Source organism: Tachyglossus aculeatus, chromosome 20 (genome assembly GCF_015852505.1).
Source record: "Tachyglossus aculeatus isolate mTacAcu1 chromosome 20, mTacAcu1.pri, whole genome shotgun sequence".
Lineage (NCBI taxonomy): Eukaryota > Metazoa > Chordata > Mammalia > Monotremata > Tachyglossidae > Tachyglossus > Tachyglossus aculeatus.
In genome coordinates this window covers 22,516,184-22,542,816 of record NC_052085.1, presented here as the reverse complement: position 1 = coordinate 22,542,816, position 26,633 = coordinate 22,516,184, and the positions used below count along the sequence as shown (strand labels likewise).

General features: G+C 41.5%; 1 protein-coding gene across 1 annotated transcript in view; it reads left to right on the top strand.

The window, feature by feature from the left end:
- DYNC2H1 (dynein cytoplasmic 2 heavy chain 1) overlaps positions 1-26,633 on the top strand; it is a 224,903-nt gene that overhangs the window by 150,307 nt on the left and 47,963 nt on the right. Inside the window, exons 84-85 of the mRNA XM_038761670.1 lie at positions 13,855-13,971; positions 24,698-24,907. Of these exons, the coding sequence (XP_038617598.1) occupies positions 13,855-13,971; positions 24,698-24,907 (327 nt within the window). The remainder of the gene's footprint in view (positions 1-13,854; positions 13,972-24,697; positions 24,908-26,633) is intronic.

The following is a 26,633-nucleotide window of genomic DNA, read 5'->3' as shown; positions in this document are numbered from 1 at the left end:
GACTCTGAGGTTTTTTCCTCAGGAGATCTACTGGGTTGTGAGCCCCATTCCCCCCTAACACTGTTTTGAACAAAGAGTCTAAGGTAAGCACGCAACTCAGAGTACATTACCACCTGTTGGTATAAATGGAAGAGACAAGAGGGCAAAAGCTTTAAACAAAAAATGAAAAAAAAAAAATGACCTTCCTGCTTGTTTCTCCTGTTCTGAGAAGAATAGCAAATGTACTGAGTGCTTTACTTCCATCTTTTCAAATGGGTTATATTTTTGTTCAGTTGACAGATTGAATGTAGGATGAAGCACTATTTAAAAAAATTGACTCCCTGTAACTTCCCTATAAGATTTTGCATTTATGTGCCCCTCACCAACCCCAGAGGGAGTCCGATTTTGATGTTACTTAGCTCCTTCTTGCTTTCTGGGAATCAGAAGAGCTTCTACCTCATCTGTCAATTCCTTGTTGCTGGTTTTAAGTGGGGGGGACGTTCTAGGGCTTCTTTGCCACTTAATATAACTTAATTTTCTCAACATTCGCTCTTTCTCACTTGAACTGGCCATATTTTTCCACTGATTAACATTCTCAGGCAGTCACAGAAACTGACTTGGTTTTGGTGCTAAGAGAATGTAGAAAGCAAGTGTGAATGTGTGTGCATGCCTGTGTGTATGAAGTATGTGAATTGAAGCGTGCCATCAACTTCCAGTTTTCTTGAATATAAGATTACAAAAAAGATGTTAACGTGGAAAATTTTGTTAGCAATATAAAGGTTTGAAAAAAGCAAGTAAATGCATTCTCTGTTTTTTTCTTTACATTGCTAATCTCAGAATTAAAATTTGTGGACTGATCATATTGGACACCTAAAGCTTTGCAGGATTTCCTATAGGCTCATCTAAATCTGTTGCATTTCCACTCTACCAGCAGAGCCTTTTTCATTCATTCAGTTGTATTCATTGAGTGCTTACTGTGTGCAGAGCACTGTACTAAGCGCTTGGAAAGTACAGTTTAGCAATAGAGACAATCCTTGCCCATACCAGGCTTACAGACTAAAGGACTGTTTCCTATTTATGCTGTCAAAAAAAAGAATCTCACAACCGTTTTTTCTCAGAATATACTGTGTGCCAATCACATCTATTCAGCAGTTGGACTATAAAGTAATTGAGGCTTGGCGAGATAAAAGATATTTACTTCAAATCTAGGTATGAAGATTTTAAAATGAGAATTTAAATAGGTCTTCCTCCCAACAAACCTAAAATGTTGCTGTGGAATACCATTCAGTAGTTCGCTTATTCTTCCGGGGATAATCCTGGGAAAACGGTTCCCCAGAAGAAATGTGAGAAGACTAGCCTAACTAGATAGGTGGCTTCTGGGGAAAAATTTCAACCAACTGCACACAAACTTTGAAGAACCAGATGCCAAATAATTAGGAATCTGGAACTCTGCACCTCATTCTGAGTCCGTTGGGAGTGTTCTCAGGCAGCTGCCCCAACATCCCAGCCCTAATAACAATAATAATAATAATAATTCATAATTGTATTGTGTGACAGGCACGGTACTAAACCTGGGGTTTAGTACAAGTAAATGGGGTCGGACACGGTCCCTGTCCCACATGGGGCCCACAGTCTTAATCCCCATTTTACAGATGAGGTGTCTGAGGCACAGGGAAGTTAAGTGACTTACCTAAGGTCTCGCAGCAGAAAAGTGGCGGAACTGGGATTAGAACCCACAGCCTTCTAACTTCTGGGCCCTTGCTCTATCCACTATATCATGCAGCTTCCCTAGCTACACTGAGTCCCAAGATCTTGGTGAAAATAATAACCCACCAATTAAGCCTTCCACAGTGCCCTTCATTTGTGAAGAATGGTGGAGCGCTGCAATAGTTCGAATGAAAATATTTTCCGGTTCGGACATTTTACTGGGGAATAAGACGAGCTATAAGGTAGAAGTGACGAAACGGTTGCCTTGGTTTCTGTCATTTTGAGTGACGGCAATGCACGGGTCCCAAGCATGCCTCCTGGCTAACCTCAATTTATCCGAGTCTCTAAGGTTGAAGCACATGGCAGATCCAAGATCAAACTGTCATGTAAACCTGACAAGCCACCGTGACCTGACTTGGAGATTTCTGAGAGAACAGTCCGTCTCCGGGGAGTGGGGTCCGTGGAAGGAGTCAGGAAGTGTGGAAACCAAGGACTCGAGGAAAGAAAGCGGCTCCAGCTGCTTCTCTCCTTTGGCAGCCTTGTTTTGCCCCTGTCAACTTCCTCTGGGGCTTCCTTTCAAGCCTCACTTTTGGCCCGGGTCGTCTGGCCAGTGCTCTGCACACAGTAAGCGCTAAATAAATACGCTTGAATGAGTGAATCAATTCCTCAAGTTGATAATCCCGTTGCGGGCAGGGAATGTGTCTCTGATATTGATGTGTGGTACTCTCCCAAGAGCTTGGCACACAGTAAGCACTCAATAAATAGGATTGATAATAAATAAGACCCTGATGCCTTCCAAGAGGTAGGGCTAATTTTTTTTATAGCAATTGATAAGTGCTATGTGCTAAGCCCTGGGTTAGATACAAGAGAATCAGGTTGGACATAGCCCGTATCCCATGTGGGACTCACGGTCTTAATCCCCATTTTACAGATAATAACAATAATAATAATAATGATGGTATTTGTTAAGCACTTATGAGAAGCAGCGTGGCTTAGTGGAAAAAGCCCGGGCTTTGGAGTCAGAGGTCAGGGGTTCAAATCCCAGCTCCGCCAATTGTCAGCTGTGTGACTTTGGGCAAGTCACTTAACTTCTCTGTGCCTCAGTTACCCCATCTGTAAAATGGGGATTAAGACTGGAAGCCCCCCGTGGGACAACCTGATCACCTTGTAACCTCCCCAGCACTTAGAACAGTGCTTGGCACATAGTAAGCGCTTAATAAATGCCATCATCATCATCATCAAAGCACTGTTCTAAGCACTGGGGGGATACACGGTGATCAGGTTGTCCCACGTGAGGCTCACAATCTTAATCCCCATTTTCCAGATGAGGGAACCGAGGCCCAGAGAAGTTAAGTGACTTGCCCAAACTCACACAGCTGACAATTGGCAGAGCCGGGATTTGAACTCATGACCTCCGACTCCAAGGCCCGTGCTCTTCAAACTGAGCCATGCTGGTTCTGTGTCTGTCACCAGATGTGGTGACTAAGGCCCAGAGAGGCTAAGTGATTTATTTGCCCAGGGTCACACAACAGACAAGTGGGAGAGCCAGGATTAGAACCCAGTTCTCCTGACTCTCGGGCCTGGAATCATTCCACTGGACCACGCTGCTTCTCTTTAATGCTTCCTCCTGTTTAGTTCCCTTTGCTTTTAATATTGATTCGGGAACGATGAATTTGTATTATTGTTTATCATTTCTTAAAGACCCAATTTCCTTTATTAATACCTTTGCCACACTAGAGTAGCATATCTTTAGTTTTCTTCAAGCTCCAACTTGTCTCCTACTTAACTGAAATCAGTTCAGACAGTTTTGGGTGAATTTCCTGAAATTACCACTCGTTTTGGGCAGGCCACATGCCTACCAACTCCGTATATTGCATTCTCCCAAGGGCTTAGTACAGTGCTCTGCACAGAGTAAGCGCGTATTTATGAATTTCTCCCCATATAATGTGGCCCAATAAAATGCAGTCTCCTTCTTACCTATATTTTTCACAAGCTTATTTTCTTTCTCTCCTGGGAAGAGATAATATTGAAACACTTGGCAGATCTGCCTCTGCAGAGCAGTAGCTAATAGGAGGATCCTTGCTCCTGCAGCCTGACTGTTTTGTGAGGCTGAACAGAGAGATTTGCTGCAGACCAATGCAGCAGGCTGCAGAGACGCAAGCAGCCTTACAGCCACCTTCACTAATGCCTGCTGAATGCCAAAGATCAGATAGACACAAGGAGATATTTACCAAAAAGAAAAAAAGCATTCCTTGAATCAGTTGCCCACAAGAATTTAAAATACTTGCCTTCCTGGACTCGGTGTAAATCAAAGCATCTGATTTAGGCCTTCCCAGACTGAGCCCCTTCCTTCCTCTCCCCCTCATCCCCCTCTCCATCCCCCCATCTTACCTCCCTCCCTTCCCCACAGCACCTGTATATATGTATATATGCTTATACATATTTTTTTACTCTATTTATTTATTTAATTTATTTGTACATATCTATTCTATTTATTTTATTTTGTTAGTATGTTTGGTTTTGTTCTCTGTCTCCCCCTTTTAGACTGTGAGCCCACTGTTGGGTAGGGACTGTCTCTATATGTTGCCAATTTGTACTTCCCAAGCGCTTAGTACAGTGCTCTGCACATAGTAAGCGCTCAATAAATGCGATTGATGATGATGATGATTTGGGGAGAGGATCACAGATTAGAGTTTTGGTCCCTTGTTCTGTGGATAAACTGTTTCATATCTCTGTACTCCTAAAACATGAAACTGTTTCAGGATTCATTTCCTGCTTTGTAATCTTTCTGCGAGGTACGTCGGTCGGTCTACCTTAGGAACCGTGGTGGAGGAAAGATAAGCTTCTTGTCAAGTTAGTGGCAGAACTGTGATCTAGGTCTTCAGCTTTTTAATTTCTAGGAAAGGACTTTGCCCATTAGGTAAGTGATTCTCAATAGTTTGCATCCTGCAGTGCCCTCGAGTGCTCCGTCTTGCCTCCGTCTCATTCCCACCACAGAACGAAAGAAAGGGACTAGTGGAAAGAGTGCAGGACAGGAAGCCAGAGGACTTGGGTTCTAATCTCAGTTGTGCCACTTTCCTACTTTTGTGACCTTGGCCAAATCACTTCTCTGTACCTCATTTTCCTCAACTGGAAGACAGGAATCATCTTCCTTCCTACTTAGACTGGGAGTCTTTGTTCAACCTAATTATAATAATGATAATGTTGGTGTTTGTTAAGTTCTTACTATGTACCAAGCACTGTTCTAAGCACTGGGATAGATACAGAGTTATCAGGTTGTCCCATGTGGGGCTCACAGTCTTAATCCCCATTTTACTGATGAGGTAACTGAGACACAGAGAAGTTGTGACTTTCCCAGAGTCACATACCTGACAAATGGAGAGGCCAGGATTAGAACCCACGACCTCTAACTCCCAAGCCCGTTCTCTTTCCACTGAGCCACACAATTATCTTGGATCTACCTTAGTGCTTAATACGATGCTTGGCACATAGTAAACGCTTAACAAATACCACTATTGTATTACTGTTAATATTCTTTGTATGGTATTTGTTAAGCGCTTACTATGTGCCAGGCACTCTTTTAAGCACTCAAGTAGATACATAGTTTATCTACTATCTACTAGTTAGATACTATCTACTACTAGTAGTACTAGTACTACTATCTACTATCTACTACTACTATCTACTAGTTTATCTTAATCCCTATTTTACAGATGAGGTCACTGAGAAGTCAGAAGGATCTGGTTTCTAATCCAAGTTCTGTCACTCATCATCATCATCATCAATCGTATTTATTGAGCACTTACTATGTGCAGAGCACCGTACTAAGCGCTTGGGAAGTACAAATTGGTAACACATAGAGACAGTCCCTACCCAACAGTGGGCTCACAGTCTAAAAGGGGGAGACAGAGAACAAAACCAAACATACTAACAAAATAAAATAAATAGAATAGATATGTACAAATAAAATAAATAAATAAATAGAGTAATAAATATGTACAAACATATATACTCATCTGCTCTATGACCTTGGGCAAGTCTATTCAGTTCCTCTGTGCCTAAATTCCCTCATCTGTAAAATGAGGATTAAAGCTGTGAGCCCTAAGAGCCCGGGCTTGGGAGTCAGAGTTCGTGGGTTCTAATTCCGGCTCCTCCACTTGTCAACTGTGTGACTTTGGGCCAGTCACCTAACTTCTCTGTGCCTCAGTTACCTCGTCTGTAAAATGGGGATTAAGACTGTGAGAACCACGAGGGACAACATGATCACCTTGTGTCTATCCCAGTGCTTAAAACAGTGCTTGGCACATAGTAAGAGCTTAACAAATACCATCATTATTATTAGAGAAGCGGCGTGGCTTAGTGGAAAGAGCCCAGGCTTGGGAGTCAGAGGTCGTGGGTTCTAATCCCAGCTCTGCCACTTATCAGCTGTGTGACTTTGGGTAGGTCGCTTAATAATAATAATAATAATAATAATAATGGCATTTATTAAGCGCTTACTATGTGCAAAGCACTGTTCTAAGCGCTGGGGAGGTTACAAGGTGATCAGGCTGTCCCACTTTAAACCTCATTTTACAGATGAGGTAACTGAGGCCCAGAGAAGTTAAGTGACTTGCCCAAAGTTACACAGCTGACGATTGGCGGAGCCGGGATTTGAACCCATGACCTGTGACTCCAAAGCCCGGGCTCTTTCCACCGAGCCACGCTGCTTCACTTCTCTGTGCCTCAGTTACCTCATCTGTAAAATGGGGATTAAGACTGTGAACCCCACGGGGGACAACCTGATTACCTTGTATCTACCCCAGCACTTAGAGCAGTCCTTGGTACATAGTAAGCACTTAACAAATGCCGTCATCATCATGTGGTACAGGGACTGCGTCCAACCCGATTTCATTGTATCTCCAATAGTGCTTATTACAGTGCCTGGCACATAGTAAGCGCTTTACAAATACCACTGATTATCATTATTCTTATTATGGTAAATAGTCAATAACATGCCCTACATGAAAAAAGGACAAGAGAAGATCCTAGTAAGTGATGGCCAGCCCATTTAGCATCCGTACCGAAGGAAGATAGTAGAACAAACAAAAATTCCTTTGCAGCCAGCTAAAAGGTCAGCTTTTGCGAGGAAGCAGCATACATAGCTTTGTGAAGATCAAATTGTACGAGTCAAAGCTAATCTCTTAGATTATAGAACTGCCCTTCATTTTCAAAGAAAATGTTTCTGATGACGAGGTGCTGTCTTTGGTAGTATTTAAGTGTGGATTAACTACCAAGCATGGTATCTCTGTGGTGAACCTTCAAGCTATTCAAAAGCTAAATAGCAATTGTCATGTTACCCGAAGCCAGGCAGGAGAACAACCTTCTACTAAATATTTTCAAGGCTTTGTACATATAAAGGTGTGGAAGCTGTGACAGAATGCTAACAGATTCAAGCAAATGGTGCAGTTAAATTGAGTGCAGTTTGCAAATAATCAACTCACTCTCCCCAGAAATTAGTGAGTCCCTGGAGCCGAGTACCACCCCCATGAAATACCATTTAAATTGCAGTAATTTCTGTCAGCCCCCTCCTGCTTTGATTGTTAATAGTGTATTGTGGATTGTTAGATAGACTGATTTCAAAGCATTTATGAAACTAATTTTATAAATGTCACATCATTAAACTATTTATAATGAAAGCAATGTACAGGTAGGCATTTCCGTGTTCTCAGTATCGTTCACTGGTTGGTTTTTTTATTTCAAAATCTCCACAGTTTCTTCCTTTAATTTTCATAAGAATTGTAGTTTGGAAACAGTATCAAATAGGAGAACAGAAGGAAAGCTAATGTACAGAAAATATCCAGTTAGAAGCATTTGTCCAGGAGGGTTTCTGCTCTACTCCACCGCTTGTCAGCTGTGTGACTTGGGGCAAGTCACTTAACTTCTCTGGGCCTCAGTTACCTCATCTGTCAAATGGAGATTAAGACCGTGAGCCCCACGTGGGACAAGCTGATCACCTTGTAATCTCCCCAGCACTTAGAACAGTGCTTTGCACATTGTAAGCGCTTAATAAATGCCATCATTATTATAGACTCTACTGTCTCTAGATTGTAAGCTTGTTATGGGCAGGGAACATGCCTGTTGATTCCTTTGTATTGTACTTTCCCAAGTGCTTAGCCTAGCATTCTGCACTTAGCCTTCTCCCTTCCTCCCTCCCTCTTTTCCTAGCTCCTTCCATCCCTCTCTCACACACATATCCAAACAGGTATGTACCCGCTCCCCTCACAATACAGCTAGGTTATATTCTTTGAATATTTGGATAAACGTGCCCACAAAACAACCACAGTTAGGATCTGTTCCACAATCTCTGGAAAAGCAATATGAAATTCTTCTACATACTATGTACTCTAAGCACTTGGAAAGTATAATTTGGCAACAGATAGAGACAATCCCTACCCAACAATGGGCTCACAATTTAGAAGGGGGAGACAGACAGCAAATGTTTCACTCTAAATTGGGCAAATTCTTCATTAAAGTTAAACGGCACTTTTCTTTTTTTTTTTTTTTCCTCAAGCCCTTACAGTAGTCAGATTCCTTCGGAACACCTCTGCGCCTTTGAACTCCTCTCTTCACTCAGTCTTCTTCAATCATATTTATAAATTCATCCACTTTGGGGAAACATGTGGATTTATTAGTACAGTGCCTGACACATCAGTGCTTAACAAATGCCATAAAAAAGGTTGTTGGTGAAAGAGGTAAATCATAACCCATTGGGAGTTTCATCCTGTAAAAATACTTAAAAATAGTATTGCAGGAAGATGTGTTCTCAATGTCTTTAGGAATGGTAAGGCAGTAAGTATATTTGTGCCCAAAATTTAGAGAACAGGAATCTCTGGAATATGATAAATAACCCAGCGCTTAGAACAGTGCTTTGCACATAGTAAGCGCTTAACAAATGCCATCATTATTATTATTCTATATCTCTGTGCTGCAGCGTTGGCTTAGTGGAAAGAGTATGGGCTTGGGCGTTAGAGGATGTGGGTTCTAATCCCGGCCCCACCACTTGCCTCCTGTGTGATCTTGGGCAAGCCACTTCACTTCTCTGTACCTCAGTTGCCTCATCTGTAAAATGGGATTAAAACTGTGAGCCCCATGTGGGACAACCCAATTACCTTGTATCTACCCCAGTGTTTAGAACAGTGCTTGGCACATAGCAAGTGCTTAAATACCATTATTATTATCATTTATTATTACTGCTATCAGTGAAAAGACTTGACACTGCTACCGAGGTCACCTAATTACAGTGGAGATGAAGAGTGAATACAGAAATGTTATTCGTATCTTGATATCCAATAAAGCACAATAAATGAAAATAGTTTCAGGAGAGTGTTTTAAACATGATTTTGAACAAATGTGCCATTTTCACATACTCCAAAGATTAATTTATATTGGAATAGACATCTTAAACATTATGTGCAATAAGTATAAGAAGACAGTAAGTTCTTCAAGGGCAGGAAACACATCCATCAACTGTTATATTGTACAGTGCTCTGCAAATGGTAAATGCTCAATAAATACGATTGAATGATTGATTGACCTTGATCAATAAAGTTGTTTTTATTACAAATCTAGATATATCAGTTAAAGTCCCAGAGACCTGATGATCTTTTTTCCTCACTTTAATGCTGTTTTCTGTCATGCCATGGGAACCGAAGGATATTGTGTTATTGCAATTCTCCATTCTGTGGTGTTGTCATATTCTCACATAATAATTATGGTATTCAAGCACTGTTCTAAGCGCTGGAACTTGTGAGGCTATAAAAGATGAAAAGTATTTTTAGTGGCAAGTAGTTCCTTAAAATTAAACTAGCTTTACCTTCATCAAAAATACCATTTAAAGTTTTCATTGAAATTTACCTTCATTCACAGTACAGTCACAACCTTCCCTTTCTCTGCATTTCTTAATTGTTTTCTGTCATGTTTGACAAATTTGAAACAAGAGTGATATCAAACGTTTCTGAGTTAAAATAGTACTGTCTGAGCCCACCAACTCGTGATGCCTTGTGGTCGGGCGAGGCTGATAAATTAGATACCATTGGAGGGTTCAACTCCAGCAAATGAAACTAATTTATCAGGAAAACAAAAGAAAATGAAACACTGTATCATCACGCATTTTTCAAGATTAGAAAATCAATCAAAGACTCCAGAAGCAACCTGACTATAACTGTGTGATTGTGGACACTTAACAATTAAATAGCACATTCATCCTGAAAGATTAATGGACTCTTTTTTATTACAAACTCTACCAGTGTGGAAATAGACAAAACAGGAAGTTCGTGTACACAGGGTTTCTGGGTTTGTTTGTGTTTTAGTGAACACCTAACATGTCTTGAACAAGCAAGAACCAAAAACCAGCTAGCATATTAGTTGGTGAATTGTTTATCCTTTTCCTCGCATATATGTTATTTAAACTGAATTTTAAATAAGGCAGTATCACAGACTGAATACTCTTGAAAACCACTGCTTTAGAAATGAAGGTTAAAATGTATGACTAAGCCTCCTTGCCTCCTGCCATTGCCCTAAGGAAGCTTCAGCTATGTGTTGAATAGTGAAAAGGAGTCTGCATTGCCAGTTTTTGTTGTTGGTTTTGTGTATGGCTGCCTTGTAAGCTTTTTAATAATAATAATAATGGTAATTGTTAAGTGCTTACAATGATCCAGGCACTATACTAATCTCTGGGGTAGATACAAATAAACGGGTCAGACACAGTCCCTGTCCCACATGGGGTTCACAGTCTTAATCCCCATTTTACAGATGAAGGAACTGAGGCACAGAGAAGTGAAGTGACTTGTCCAAGGTCACACAGCAGACATGTGGCAGAGCTGGAATTAGAACCCACATCCTCGGACTTTCAGGCCCATGCTCTTTCCACTAGGCTGTGATGCTGCTCTTGTTTGGGCAGGGACTGTGTCCACTAATTCTGTTGCATTCTACTCTCCTGAGCACTTAGTACAGTGCTCTGCATGTAGTAAGTGCTCAGTAAATACCATTGACTGGTGCAGGATGATACATCCCTTTGGTAATCCTCGGTTTCTTTTCAGGCCACAATGCCTGGCTGATTTGGCAAAGCAGTTTACAGTTCTTCACATGCCTCCTTTGGTGTAGAACTCAATCAGTCATTCAGTGATATTTATTGAGCACTTATTGTGTGCAGAGCACTGTGCTAAGCACTTGGGAGAGTACAGTATAACAGAGTTGGGAGATATATTCTCTGTAGGGACTGTCTCTATATGTTGCCAATTTGTACTTCCCAAGCGCTTAGTACAGTGCTGTGCACATAGTAAGGGCTCAATAAATACGATTGATGATGATGATGATGCCAAGAACAAGCGTACAGTATAGAGAGAAATCAGGCCATCTACATGCAGTAATTCTGGCATGATTGGCTCTAGAGTTTTGGATGATGCTCAAATGATGATAATAATAATAATGATAATAGTGTTTGTTAAGGGCTTATTATGTGCCAGGCATAGCACTAAGCACTGTACTAACCAAATTGGGGTGGGCAGAGTCCCATTTCCACATGGGGCTTACAGTCTTATTCCCCATTTTACAGATGAGGGAGCTGAGGCCCAGGGAAGAGAAGTGACTTGTCCAGGTTCACCCCGCAGACACGTGGCAGAGCTGGGATTAGAACTCAAGTCCTTCTGACTCCCAGTGCTGGGCTCGAGCCACTAGAGCCACGCTGCTTCTCTCGAAGTGTGTTGAGATGAAAGAATTTTCCAGAGGAGAGGAAGCGTATTTTATTAAATGCAACCAGGTCCGTCGTGGCACCTCCCAGTGTGCCTGCGGAGATTCAATCTCCGCCTTACCCCACTGGCGGAGGGAAACGAAGAGGACGGGGGCATCTCTCATCCTGCCGGGGCCAACCAGGCCATGGAGAAATAGCCTCCGAAACTGGATCAATTTTTCAGGGGAGCCAAATGTGTCCAGTAGTTCTCAGAGAGTACAGATCCACCCATATGGTCAAACACTTGCATATCAATCGGTGGGATTTATTGAGCACTTATTATGTGAGGAGCACTGTTCTAAGAACTTCAGAGAGTACAGTACAAGAGAGCAGTTGTCTATGAAAGATCTTCACGCTGCTTATTATAATAATAATAATAATAATAATGGCATTTGTTAAGCGCTTACCATGTGTAGAGCATTCTTCTACGTGCTGTGGGGGGGGATACAAGGTGATCAAGTTGTCCCACGTGGGGCGCACAGTCTTAATCCCCATTTTACAGATGAGGGAACTGAGGCTCTGAGAAGTTAAGTGACTTGCCCAAGGTCACACAGCGGACATGTGGCGGAGTCGGGACACGAACCCATGACCTCCGACTCCAAAGGCCGTGCTCTTTCCAATGAGCCACACTGCTTCTCTGCTATTATGCTTGTCCTGTGTGTGTCTTGCAGAGGTCATTGCATTGTGATCTGCAGCCACGCTGATTTTACGTAGCACTTATATTGTACATTATCTGTAATTTATTTCTATTATTGCCTGTCTCACCCTCTGGACTGTAAGATCCTTGTGGGAAGGGAATGTGTCTACCAACTCTGTTGTGTTGTACTCTCCCAAGTACTTAGTACAGTATGACCTTGGGCAAGTTCCTTATCTTTTCTGTGCCTCAGTTTCCTCATCTATCTAGTGGGGACGAAATACCTGTTTTCCCTCCTCCTATACTGGGAGCCCCATCTAGGACAGGGACTGCGTCCAACCTGGTTATCTTGAATCTAACTCAGTGCTTAGTACAATGCTTGTCTCATAGTAAGAGCATAATAAATAGAGGGAGTTTACAGCCCTTGATATCCACCCCCTATTCTCCCCAGACTGTAAACTCCCTATGGGCAGGAATTACGCCTACCAACTGTACTGTATTATGCTCTCCCAAGTGCTTAGTACAGTGTTCTACACACAGTAAGCACTCAATAAATACCACCGATTGATTGAGCGAAGGGAACGAAATGGGGTGTAGTGGGTTAAGATAGTGGACGTGCCAGAAGGCGAGAAGCGGTGGAGGGTTTCCAAAGCAGGTATCAGGAGTTTGATGAAAGCGGAAAAGGGGAACCATTGGAGAGGGTTGAGCAATGGCAGGATGTATTCTGAGCAACGGTTTAAGGACGAGGCTCTGGATGGTGACCTGGCGGAGAATTCTGACAGGCTCGGTATGGGGTAAACTGAATTTCACAGCAAGTAGCTCTCTTTATGTGTGCACAGTGTAGGAGGAAGTGTCAGTCATGCCCTAGTCTTTTCAGTCTCACTCCACGCTCAGCTAAATTCTGACTCCAGGTATCCTCCTTTTCAAAAATATTGGTCAGCCCTAGATGTCAGGGCTTTTTTTTTTTAGCCTTTATATAGAGCTTTTTTCTATGTTCTAGTGTTTTGTGACCATTTTTATGACTTTCGTCCGTTATACTACCTAGCCATTATTCCTCGATATTTTGAAAGGGTTCTGTCATAGCCCAAGTAAATGAAAAAGATAAGGTCCTCTGCAATATCCTGGAAGGTGGTCCTGCCATTTTCAGATGAATAACCAGTACAGACAGTGCAAGTGAGGAGACACCAGGATCAGGACAGATCCCAAGCTTCCCAAAGCACTACGCTCGCTGATTTGGCAGTCGGCCTCAGTATTAAGAAAAAAGCTTTCTTTTTAATTCTTGGTGTAGAGGAACAAGGAAATAGTAGAAGTCCAAATGAATTAGGGTTGAAAATCTATTTACTGGACTTTTTTTGTCTTTATTGTAAATTAAATCCATGACTATTTTTTGTTCTGTACCCTTTATTAATGTATTTAAGCGCTTACTATGTGCCACGCACTGTTTCTAAGCAGTGGGGTAGATACAAGCTAATCAGTTTGGACAAAGTCCATGTCCAAGGTTCAGAGTCTTAATCCCCATTTTACAGATGAGGTAACCGATGCACAGAGAAGTGAAGTGACTGGCCCGAGGTCACACTGTAGGTAAGTGACAGAGCTGGGATTAGAATCCAGGCCTTCTGACTCCGAGGCCCGTGTTCTCGCTTGTTCCTCCTGGCTATGCCAGAGATGTGCTAAGCACTTAGTACAGTGCTCTGCCTGCAGTAAGCGCCCGGTAAATAAGATTGATTCATCGATGTGCCACATTAATACTTCCTTTTTCATCCCTCAGGTCATTTCCCAGCTGAGGACCCTGGGCAGGTCAGTATCTGCCGGCTGCAAATTTGATCGAGAAATCTGGTCCAATGAGCTATCTCCCATCCTCAGTCTCTGGAAGAAACTTAATCAGGTAGGATAACTGAGTGCTTTCCTTTCCAAAATTTCCTTTCCAAATCCAAGTTTCCAAAATCACAGTCTTAAAGTAAGTTTCTTGTGCTGACCTGTCTCTCTTTCCGCTCTCCCTCAAAAGAGACAGTCCCTGCCCTCAAGGAATTGATCGTTTAAAGGTAGACAGACTGTATATTTTCAGTGGGAGCATGTGGGAAAACGTACACGGGTGGTTACTATCAATCCATCAGTGGTATCTATTGAATGTGTACTGTGTGCGGAGCACTGTTCTAAGCACTTGGAAAAGTACCATACCACAAAGTTGGTAGACATATTTCCTGCTCACCAGGAGTTTTGGGACTCAGGCAGCATGGGCACCCTAGACCAAGTTCTTTGGGCGTAGCTAAGTCACCAATGGGGAAGGTTTCTAACAGGAGGATAATAATAATAATTATTATGGTATTTGTTAAGTGTTTACTATGTGCCAAGCACTGTTCTAAGTGCTGGGCTAGATACAAGGTAGTCAAGTTGTCCCACATGGGGCTCACAGTCTTAATCCCCATTTTACAGATGAGGTAACTGAGGCACGGCGAAGTTAACTGACTTGCCCAAGGTCACACAGCAGACAAGTGGTGGAGTCGGGACTAGAACCCACATCCTCTGACTCCCAGACTCGTTCTCTTGCCACTAGGCCACGGTCCTTCTCTAGAACGTCCAGTGGTTGGAGAAGCAGCGTGGCTCAGTGGAAAGAGCACAGGCTTTGGAGTCAGAGGTCATCGGTTCAAATCCCGGCTCTGCCAATTGTCGGCTGTGTGGCTTTGGGCAAGTCACTTAACTTCTCTGTGCTTCAGTTACCTCATCTGTAAAAATGGGGATTAAGACTGTGAGTCCCCCGTGGGACAACCTAATCACCTGTAACCTCCCCAATTCTTAGAATAGTGCTTTATACATAGTAAGCACTTAATAAATGCCATTATTATTATTATTATCCACCTCCACATCAAACAGAAATTCCTTATCACCAGCTTTAAGGCTCCTATTCAGCTCTTTTCTTACTACCTTACCTCTGCTCATTTCACTACAGCCCAACCCTTACACCCCACTCCTCCAACACTAGTCTTCTCACTCTGTCTCCATCTTATTGATCTCTTCACCAACCTCTTGGCATCCTCCCTCTGACCTGAAACTCCTTTTCCCTTCATATGTAAAAAAACCCCACCCCACTCTACCTTCAAAGCCTTACTAAAGTCACATCTCCTCCAAGAGGCCTTCTCCAACTAAGCCCTTATTTCTCTTACTCTCTCTCCCTTGTCACCTATGCACTTAGATCTGTGCCCTTTAAATATTTGATATTCTCCCCATCATCAGCCCCACAGCACTTACATACATATAGATCTATAATTTATTTCAATGTCTGTCTCACCCTCTAAACTTTAAATCCCCAGGGGAAGGGAATGTGTCTACCAACTCTGTTGTATTGTAGTCTCCCAAGTGCTCAGTAAAGTGCAGTGCAGCAGTGCCAACAGTAAACGCTTGATAAGTACTATTGATCAATTAATTCACTTAGCAATGTACAAATGTTGATTAACTTAGCATTGTACAAATGTTGATTGACTCAGCATTGTACAAATGTTGACATTTCATTCTCCAAACACTGTGCACAATTATTTATGATCAATGAACTTTTTGCACGTGTGTGTGTGTGTGGGGGGCTTTACTTGGGCTTTATTTTCACATTAAGACATTCTCAGTTAAAAGGTATTTTCGGTAATCAGTATTTCAGTAATCCTGTGTTCTCATCATCTCTATTGTTACCATTATTTTCTCTTTTGGAAAAGCAAATTCCTTTTTTTCTGAGCTCCAACACTTTCCTTCACTTAAAATTACTAGAGAAGATAATCTTTAAAGATGCTTCTGTAGTTCTCTATATTCCTCTAAAGCATTTTCATCAACAAAATAATCCCTTGTGGCTTTTATGTCCTCTTCTCATATGGCATCTCAGCTTTAAGTGTAATTCCGGGGGGTGGGGAGGAGACAGAAAGAGAGAGTGTGTGTGTTTTGTTTTGTTGGACTAGGGTGTCCTTTTTAAAGAATTTCATTTGATTCTTTAGAATTTCCATAGCATATTTCAAATGAGGAATGGAAAGATGATCATAAACAATAGTCAATATGGTTGATTTTTGTCTACTTTTTATAGCCGATACTTTTTCTCCAACTACCATGAATTCTGTTGGTTAGTCTCAATCAAATATGACAAAGGCAGATCTAGTTTGGTCCGTGAAACTGAAGAGCAGTGAAAATTCCTCTTGCCTAAATTACTACTTAGGCAATAAGACACCGTATAAACTTGCAGGTTGAGGGGGGGCAACTTCTACAGGGAATTCCTTGGTAAGAAAAGAGAAAAAGTGAGGCCTAGTGGATAGACCATGAGCCAGAGAGTCAGAAGGACCTGGGTTCTAATCCCGACTGTCACTTGTCTACTGTGTGACTGCGAGCAAGTCTCTTTATTGCTGAATTGTACTTTCCAAGCACTTAGTACAGTGCTCTGCACACAGTAAGCGTTCAATAAATGCAATTGAATGAATGAGTGAATTCTCTGTGCCTCAGTAATGGCATCTGTAAACTGAGGAATAATACCGTAAGCCCCCATGTGGGCCATGGACTGTGTCCAACTTGATTAGCTTGTATCTTCCCCAGTGCTTAGTACAGTGCTTGGCACATAGAAAGTGGTTAACAAATGCCATTAAAAAAAAGAAATCTACTGTCGAGCTTCAAATTCAAAGAAAACTGGGAACTTTAGTTTAAAAGAAATCTTGCAAACTGTTTCTACGTTATTTTAGAATGGAAACTGAAGTAAGACTGAGTCAAAATTATAGTCAGTGGACTTGGCAGCTCTGCGAGTAGGATACCTATTTATGCAAAGTGTCAGTTGCCCTGGCTACAGCGCTGTCATCACTACACCGCAACAATCAGTGACAAGGCTGTTCACTGGCAAGGAGGATATTAAATGCCAACTACTTTGAGCTGCACTTTGGAGGACATCCGTGATGTCGAAAAGATCCCAGAGATCAACGGGCAGTTGAGCAAAACGGTGACCACTATGTCAGTGACAAAAAATAAAATTGAAAAGGCAGCTTCGGTTCACCCTAAGATTTTTTTGTTTTTGAGGACGATAAATAAAAGGGTTAATAGAGGTGGTCCCTAATATAGGCAGACTTTTAAGTGGGAAGTTGTGAGGAGTTGATGTTGTGTGTTAATATTTAATTACCTGCTTTTGATGTCAGTTTCGTATATTCATCCTTCCTATTTTCATCTTGATCATTTTTTTCCCCCACCACCAGCTGTTTTATAAGATTGTTGGGTGAGGTTGTTACCAAGGCAACACAATCAATTCCAGGCATCTGTCTCCTTTGTAGAAAATTCTTAGAGATTAACAGTTGATATCCATGTCATCCAACCTGCTTCTATTACCTCCCTGATTAATAACCTTGGAAATAGGTCTGCATGTTTTGTTTAAAAAAAAAAAATGACACTTAAGTCATTGAAAATATAATGCTATCATCGTAAGAATTGATTAATATGCATACTACTTTTAGTGGACCTTGTGCAAAGCAAGTTAAGGAAACCTAGTAAGTTCTTATTTGCTCAATAACTGGCAACATTAAGGAAGACCAAAGTAAAACAAAGTCTATTATTGCAAATTCACCCAGGCAAAAAGGAGAACATAAGCCATTACCAAGCACTTACATTATGTATAAATAGGAAATTGGTAAGTTTAATTGCTTTCATGTTTATGTGAAGCACTCAACTTCAACTACAAAGATAATTTATTTTGAACGTTTTTTTCCTTTACGAAAATCAGTTAATCTTCTTTCAATTCTTAGCATATGCCACCTGAGTTTAATTTTGAGGTTGCGGCTCAAATCAGGATTTTCCATTTTCTAAAGAAATATTCACCCTGTATTTTTTTCCCCAACTTCTTCCAATTTCTATTCTTAAATTAGGACTTTAGGATAAGTAAATGTGCAGTGTGACTTAATTGTCTGAGAGATTTTCCACACTCATTATCCCTCCATCAAGTCCCCTGGTTAAACAACTCTCATCAAGGGCCATTTGCATGACAACTTTGTTTTCCTAATGTCTCGAAACTCAATTAACAATTATATTCCCCTCTTTGAAAGAAAAAAAAAAGTTCAATTAGAATTGAAAACGCTAGTCAGTGATGGTGCGTTTTTCAACTTTCCTGATTTCAATCTACAAGTCTCCTCATCCCGAGGCAAGTCAAGTCCCCGTTTTCTCTATTTGAAAGCCTCAGGACAGAGGCTTATCATCAGGGATTCAATAAATAAGTCTCCGCGTCTGTGAATCAAAGAGGTTTTCATTAGAGAGTAGTTCTAGTCCCCCAGGAATTGATGATCCAAGATGTGCAGAAGGCAGTGGCCTTCTTTGAGCAAAAGTTTGGCCTGGAAAGGAACAAGAAGGCAAAAGAGAAATCAGCACTAATCAACGTCGCAACGAAGCAGCACGGCTTAGTGGATAGAGCATGGGCCTAGGCGTCAGAAGGACCTGGGTTCTAATCTCATTTCTGCCACTTATCTGCTGTGTGACCTTGGGCAAGTCACTTAATTTCTCAGTGCCTCATTTACCTCATCTGTAAAATAGGGCTAGAGACTGTGAGCCCTATGTGGGGCAGGGACTGTAGCCAACCCGATTATCTTGTATCTACCCCAGCGCTTACGACAGTGCCTGGCACATAATAAGCCCTTAACAAATGCCACAGTTATTATTATTGAGTCGCAACTTTTTGAGGTGTCCAGTGTGGATGCATTGGCAGGGATTAAATAGAACTGTTATCTTCAGAGCTCCTCTTCTTGCTGAAACCGTTACTGCTGTGCAACCAGATTGGCAGAGCAATCCATCAACCAGTGGTATATATTGAGCGCTTACTGTGTGCAGAACACTGTACTAAGCGCTTGGGAGAGTACATTGTAACAGAGTTGGTAGACAAGTTCCCTGCCTCCAACGCATTAAGAGTGTAAAGGAGCTGCCTTCTTGTCACCCCAGCTGAAAGCTGGATCCTAAACGTCTTTCTGGGTAGTGGAACAGAATGAGAAAATGTGGGGTGAGAGTTATTGTTATTATTATTATGATATTTATTAAGTGCTTACTATGTGCCAGGCACTGTTCTAAGTGCTGGGGTGGACATGAGCGAATGCGGTTGGACACAGTCCCTGTCCCACATGGGACTCGCAGTCTCAATCCCCATATTACAGACGAGGTAAAATGGGGATTTTACACATTTACCCACTTCACGGGGAAGTGAAGTGACTTGCCCAAGGTCACACAACAGATGAGTAGCAGAGCTGGGATTAGAACCCATGACCTTCTGACCGCCCAGGCCCATCCTCTGTCCAATACGCCATGCTTGACCATGAGGATTGCATTTGTAGTAGAAAGTGGGGTGTCTGGACAGAGAGGTCCCACATCAGTTTGTTAATCTGGTATATTAGTGATAATCGTGATCCCAAAAACATTCCTTTGGACAGTAGGACCCAATCCCCACCATTGTTTTCTTGGTCCGTAAAGTTAAATGAGGCCAGTGCCAGATCGGAGCCAAAACCCTAATTTTCTCATGGGAAATTCAGAAACAAAAATCCCTTCCCCACAGCAATAGATTCAAAATGCCCACAATAAATAAAACTTTTTGGATGGTTTTTTGTCCAGCTTAGCATTTCTCAATATTTGATTGGAATAAAGACAGCCAAAATTCCGGCGGTATTCCTAAATAACGGCAGAAACAGCAATCTCACTTTCCAGCCAATGGAAGGGGGATTTGCCCCTAATTATTAGTCAGTTTGCCAACTTGTACTTCCCAAGTGCTTAGTACAGTGCTCTGCACACAGTAAGCGCTCAATAAATGCGATTGATTTTAACAGATCAGCTGAACTCAATCAATCAGTCATATTTATTGAGCACTTACTGTGTGCAGAGCACTGTACTAAGCGCTTGGGAAGTACAAGTTGGCCACATATAGAGACGGGCCTTACCCAACAGTGGGCTCACAGTCTAGAAGGGGGAGACAGACAACAAAACAAAACACGAGCGGCATTTGGAGGTACTAAAAAACAGGTTGATAGATTTGTATTACTTTCCGTTATATCCTCGCTCGCTCCACTTTCACCGCTATTCATTTTTGTCCATATGCCTGACAATGGGCAGGGAATATTAACAAAAAAATGTGTTTAAACCATTTGAGTTTGGTTCCCAGTATAATCCATTAAAACCAGGTCCATGGATTAACGAAGTAATCTGCGTAGTGTCTCATTTATTCTTAAACAAAAGACAGTAGAGAGTAGTATAGGTTTTCTAGCATTTATCTGGAAGATGTAATTAACGAAGTGGCTAACACTAATTAGTTAGAAGAACATGGGTCTTTAGAGAAATATGGTTCCGTTTAATGCAAGAGGTCACTTCAGAATCCCAATTAAATTACCTATTAAGTGAGTTGTCGGCTGAATACTGATTAAAAAAAATGGGGTTTTAAATGAGGGAGCTGCCAGCTCATCCTTGGAGCAGATCGTTATTTTTAATGACCGATAGACCAACAGCATATTTTGAGGCCTGGGAAAGAGCTATTCTATATCGTCCGGTTTTTGCTTCATCTTGCGTGGATTTTCCACGTGGGTTTTTCATTTCCTTGCTCTTTCCTTCCTTTCTTCTGTCCTGGGTGTGTTATAGTTTCAGATGTAGAGTCAGTCCCACTGTTTCGGGAGAGATGGGGCAGATCCAACCCCAAGTCTCATTTGCTTGGCGACCTGAGTGGGGACTGCAGGATGATGTGAGAAGTTAATATAAATGAATAATTTATAATAAATATAGTTCCAGGAAAGCAAGCTAATGTATTTAGACAATCTGATCAGCCCTCAAAATAGTGAATCTGACTCAGATTTAAGTAGTGAATCTGAATCTAAGCTTCAATTCTTGGTTGATTAGAGTAAGACCTCCTGGAATAATGATACTTCACATATTGCACCTCCTCCAGGAGGCCTTCCCAGACTGAGCCCACTTCCTCCCCTACCCATCCCCCCGCCCTACCTCCTTCCTCTCCCCACAGCACCTGTATATATGCTTGTACAGATTTATTACTCTATTTATTTTACTTGTACATGTTTACTACTTTATTTATTTATTTTTTGTTAATATGTTTTGCTTTGTTGTCTGTCTCCCCCTTCTAGACTGTGAGCCCACTGTTGGGTAGGGACCGTCTCTATATGTTGCCAACTTGGACTTCCCAACTGCTTAGTACAGTGCTCCGCACATGGTAAGCGCTCAATAAATACAATTGAATACGATTGAATGAATATGAAACGTCAGTGTTTCCCAGAGGACAGGGATGATAACAATAATAATAATAATAACAATAGCATTTATTAAGCACTTACTATGTGCAAAGCACTGTTCTAAGCACTGGGGAGGTTACAAGGTGATCAGGTTGTTCCAACAGGGGGCTCACAGTCTTCATCCCCATTTTACAGATGAGGTAACTAAGGACCAGAGAAGTTAAGTGACTTGCCCAAAGTCACACAGCTGACAACTGGTGGAGCTGGGATTTGAACCCGGACCTCTGACACCAAAGCCCGGGCTCTTTCCACTGAGCCACGCGGCTTCTCCGATATTTTATTCAATCATATTTATTAAGCACTTACTATGTGCAAAGCACTGTTCTAAGTACTGGGGAAGTTACAAGGTGATCAGGTTGTTCCAACAGGGGGCTCACAGTCTTAATCCCCATTTTACAGATGAGGTAACTAAGGCCCAGAGAAGTTAAATGACTTGCCCAAAGTCACACAGCTGACAACTGGTGGAGCCGGGATTTGAACCCCGACCTCTGCCTCCAAAGCCCGGGCTCTTTCCACTGAGCCACGCAGCTTCTCCGATATTTTATTCAATCATATTTATTAAGCACTTACTGTGTGCAGAGCACTGTACTAAGCACTTGGGAAAGTACAATGCAGCAATAAAGAGTTTTCCACCCCATAGCAACTATTACATTATGTGGCATTTCTTGGTAAGCATGAACCTAATAGATTTGAACTTTCAGGGTGAGGTGGAGGGAGAGATGATTTGTCACTGCTAGAGTTGTTTCTGTTTTCGTTTTTTGGTTCTTTTTAAGGTTTTCGTTAAGCAGTTACTATGTCTAAAACACTGTACTAAGCACTGGGGAGATTCAAGCTAGTCAGTTTGGGCACAGTCCATGGCCCACATGGGGCTCACAGCTTTAATCCCCATTTTACAGATAAGGTAACTGAGGCACAGTGAAGTTAAGCAACTTGCCAAAGGTCACCCAGCAGGCATTTGACAGAGCCGGAATTAGAATTCAGGTCCTTCTGAATCCTAGGCCCAGGCTGTTTTCGATCCAAGGAAATAAGGTCTGGGTTTGTTTTTAAAATGAGCATCAGGTTATGGCTGTAAGAAGGGAATGAGAAAAGAATTAAATTCAGTGCTCAGTGGTAGAGAGCCTGAAAACATAAATTGAACCTGAGAAGCAAAATGTGCTGGAAGGGCATTTCTCATTTGACCAGAGCATGGAATGCTTACTCATTTTAAATCCCCGTTTAACTCCTGTAAGTTCAAACTGCTTGTGGTCTGGCTGTTCGGGACATAATATTGGCATAATGAATATGGACTTGAAAACTTAACAGCCAGTGTAACCGACCTGAAAAAAAAAAACCAAACATGATCCTTACAAAACTTTTCAGACCTTCTCATGGTGCTTTGCCATTGTGTTTCTCAGTTGTTTCCATCTTTTTCCTATAACCATCCATCTGCTAATTCTGTTATATTGTATTCTCCCAAGCGCTTAGGACAATGCTGTGCACATAGCGGTCAATAAATAAGACTGATTGCTTTAGACATTGATTCCATGTTAGGAGGAGCACCAATACTAATAGTAATTTTGGCATTTGTTAAGCTCTTACTACATGCTAAACATAGTCCTAACTACTGGGGTAGATTTCTTCAATCGTATTTATTGAGCGCTTACTGTGTGCAGAGCACTGTACTAAGTGATTGGGAGAGTAAGATGTAACAATAAACAGACACATTCCCTGCCCACAGTGAGCTTACAGTCGAGAAATTTACAGTCTAGATACAAGATAATCAAGTTGGGCAAGTCCCTGTAACCACATGGGGCTCCCAGGTTAAGTTAGGAGGGTGAAAAGGTTTTGAATCCTCATTTTACATATGAGGTAGCTGAGGCACAGAGAAGTGAAGTGACTTGCCCAAGGTAACACAGCAGGAAACTGACAGAGCCAGGAAAAGATCCCAAGTCCTCTGACTCTTGGGCCCATGCTCTTACTCTTAGAGCCAAAAAATGGCATTAAACCTGGTAGGGCTGCTCTTCTCTGCTGACAAAACCTTCAATAATTTCCATTAAGAAAAGGTTTGGCTGGTTTTTAGAAATCGAATGTTCTCCCCTGGTTATTAGAATTACAGTAAAGAGGAATAATGGAAACCTAGTTAATGAATGATGATGATTCACATGTAGCTTTTTATTTCCAATTTGAGTTTCATGTTTAAGATTGCGTATTTCACAGATGCTACAATTCTGTACCCTATGAGCCTCACAGAATCCATTTAAGTGTGTTTCCTTGAGATAAAAATGGATTTCTTTGTAAACTTAATGGTCTATGTAAAAAGGAAGCCTTTGACACCTTTCAAGTTCCCATTCCTTCTCAAATCACTTCAAATAATCTTCTCCAAGGCACTTCAAAACAGCTCTGTGCCATCACTACATGTAATTCAGATTTCCACCTGTTTTCTCAGATGTTCAGCTAAACGTTAACAATTGATGTGTGGCCCTGTTGTCACTAAGAGAAGTACATGACCCTCAAAAACTGTGAATTCAACCCACACCCAAGCCTGGTATTTTTCTGAGCAAAATAAATGTCAGAGGTTCTGATTATAACAAAAACAAATTGCTAATGAAGAGTGAATTAAGTTGATTTATGTTATCAATCTTCAGGGCAATTGGAGGAGTAAATTTTTCTCCTTTCAGACCTAAACTTTCTTTTTCAACAGTGGGACAAAATGATCTGTGACTACCACAGTAATATATCAGATATTTGCTGATGGATTTTTCACTACCATCTGTTTTTATTCACTCGCTCCTGTGCCTGTATATTATTTTTTCAAGGAAATATGTCCCATCTTTCTTAACGAGGCTACAAATAGCAAAAGGGAGTACAAGGATTACCCAGCCTGCTAGATTATAATGAAACTAATCAGAGATAAAAACTCTGTGTCCTCTGCTGCAGTTCTTTTACTCAGTCGCATTTATAGAGCGCTATGCGCAGAGCATTGTTCTAAGCACTTAGAAGAGTACAGTATAACACTAGACACATTTCCTGCCCACAACAAGCTTACAGTCCAGAGGGGGGAGACAGACATTAATAGATATAAATAAATTATAGGTAAGTACATAACTGCCGTGGGGTTGGAAGGGCGGATGAATGAAATGTCGTGACCACGCGAATCACACTTTTGCTTGGCTGTCACAATATGCTACTCCCATGTGGTAATTAAAATAGAGTTTACAACTTATTAGGCTAGGATTATATTGACTTGTCACAATTGAACTGATTTACCTTTTAAAACTGTATTCCGCGTCTTTCACCAAATAGAAAAATACGTTTGTACTCTTTTTCCGGAGTCGTGTACTAAAGGAGCGATATTCGTTCTCGTTTTAGAACTCAAACCTGATTCATCAGAAAGTGGCACCTCCTAATGAGAAACAAGGCTCTCCGATATTATCATTCATCATCCTTGAGCAATTCAGCGCCATCCGCTTAGTTCAGAGTGTCCACCAGTCCCTTGCAGCTCTCAGCAAAGTCATCAGAGGCACAACCCTTTTGAGCTCTGAAGTTCAAAGCTTGGCAAGTGCGTTATTAAATCAAAAGGTAAGATAAAGCTCCGTGGATAGGCCGACAGTTCATACTTTTTCTGGTTATTTCAGCCCCTCTCTAAGTTAATGAAGTGTGTAGGATTCATCCCTCTTCTCCCTCTAGACTGTAACCTCCTTATGGGCAGGGAACATGTCTGCTAATTCAGTTGTATCATGCTCTCCCAGCCCCTTAGTACACTGCCCTGCATTTAGTAAGCGCTCAGCAAATACCAGTGACTGACTGACTGACATTTGGCTGCCTGAAGTGGGAAATAATTCCCCCCTCACAGCCAGACACATTGTGTGTATTCTTCCGGACCTAAAGCACAATTTAATGGCATCTGGGGGAGACCCCCTCTGAACCCATATCTATAATACAGCTATAGCCTAAACAAAGGATCAGTGCGATCTACTAAAGTTTGAACCATGTAGCTAGCGGATCTCCAAACCACGTGGCTTCAACAATTCCGAATTGAAAGTCCTCTCAAAATTAGGAGGCCTCTCCTCTGCGATGGTCCCTTGCTTATCATCTGAGGCCGACCCCGGCCAAGCTCACCCCGTACTAGTCCTCCCACAACTTCTTGCTCTGCCTCCTCCAGCCCCTGCTTGAGGAGTCTAGCTCCAGAGCTTCAGGGCTATAAGTTATATTTTCAATGTTCATTATCCTTCCTTACCTACAATCCCATTTCTTTTTAGTCTTGCCCTAATTTCTTTCAGGCCTTGACCCTGTTGACCTGTGGACTTTGCATGGCGGCTGTAAATTAAGGCAACTGATTTTCAGTTTAGCCACAAAAGGGAGCTACTCAGGAATTCTAAAGATTTGTGCTCCGATGCCCTATTTTGAACGAGGGAATGTTACAATTTGAATTCTTGATAAAGTTTTTTCTTATGACTTCACTTTTTTTAAATTAGAACTGCTAAACATGCCCCTGTTAAAACACCCTCTATTGACATTTTTTTAAAATTAAAGCACTTTGGCAGTGGGGTTCCTTCATTCATTTAATCATATTTATTGAGCGCTTACTGTGTGCAGAGCAGTGTACTAAGCACTTGGGAGAGTTCAGTACAACAATAAACAGACACATTCCGTACCCACAATGAGTTTACAGTCTAGAGGAGTGAATCTCTTCTAGTGTGGTGAATCTCTTCGTTCATTTTATTGAAATTTTATTGAATCATGAACATATATTTTTTCTAAATATCAATTATTTTGAAATGAATTTCCATAACTGAAAGATTTTGTTTCAAAAGCGGGAACGAGTCTGTGTTAGATCTTCTTGGAGTTACACTGAAGCTTGAAACTAAAAGGAAAAATTACACGGAAAAGCTCCATAGCAATTTTGAAAGCTCAAGTATTTCAGAAAAAAATGCTGCAGGAAATTTGATAATCCGAAAAAGGCAGTCGGTTTGCCTTTCTCCCATGTCAGCAATCATCATCAATCGTATTTATTGAGCACTTACTATGTGCAGAGCACTGTACTAAGCGCTTGGGAAGTACAAATTGGCAACATGTAGAGACAGTCCCTACCCAACAGTGGGCTCACAGTCTAAAAATGCAATGCACTTTCTGATTCACCTAATATTGAGGGTTCAATATTTGAGAATTCAGTTTATTTGCTTCAGTTGGCAGCAAACTTGTTTTCCCTGGTAGGACTGTGACTTCGACCTCTGTTACTTCATTAAAGCATATGATGGTCTCGATAGGTACACACGACCTACTTTAGGAAACAAAAGTCTGCACT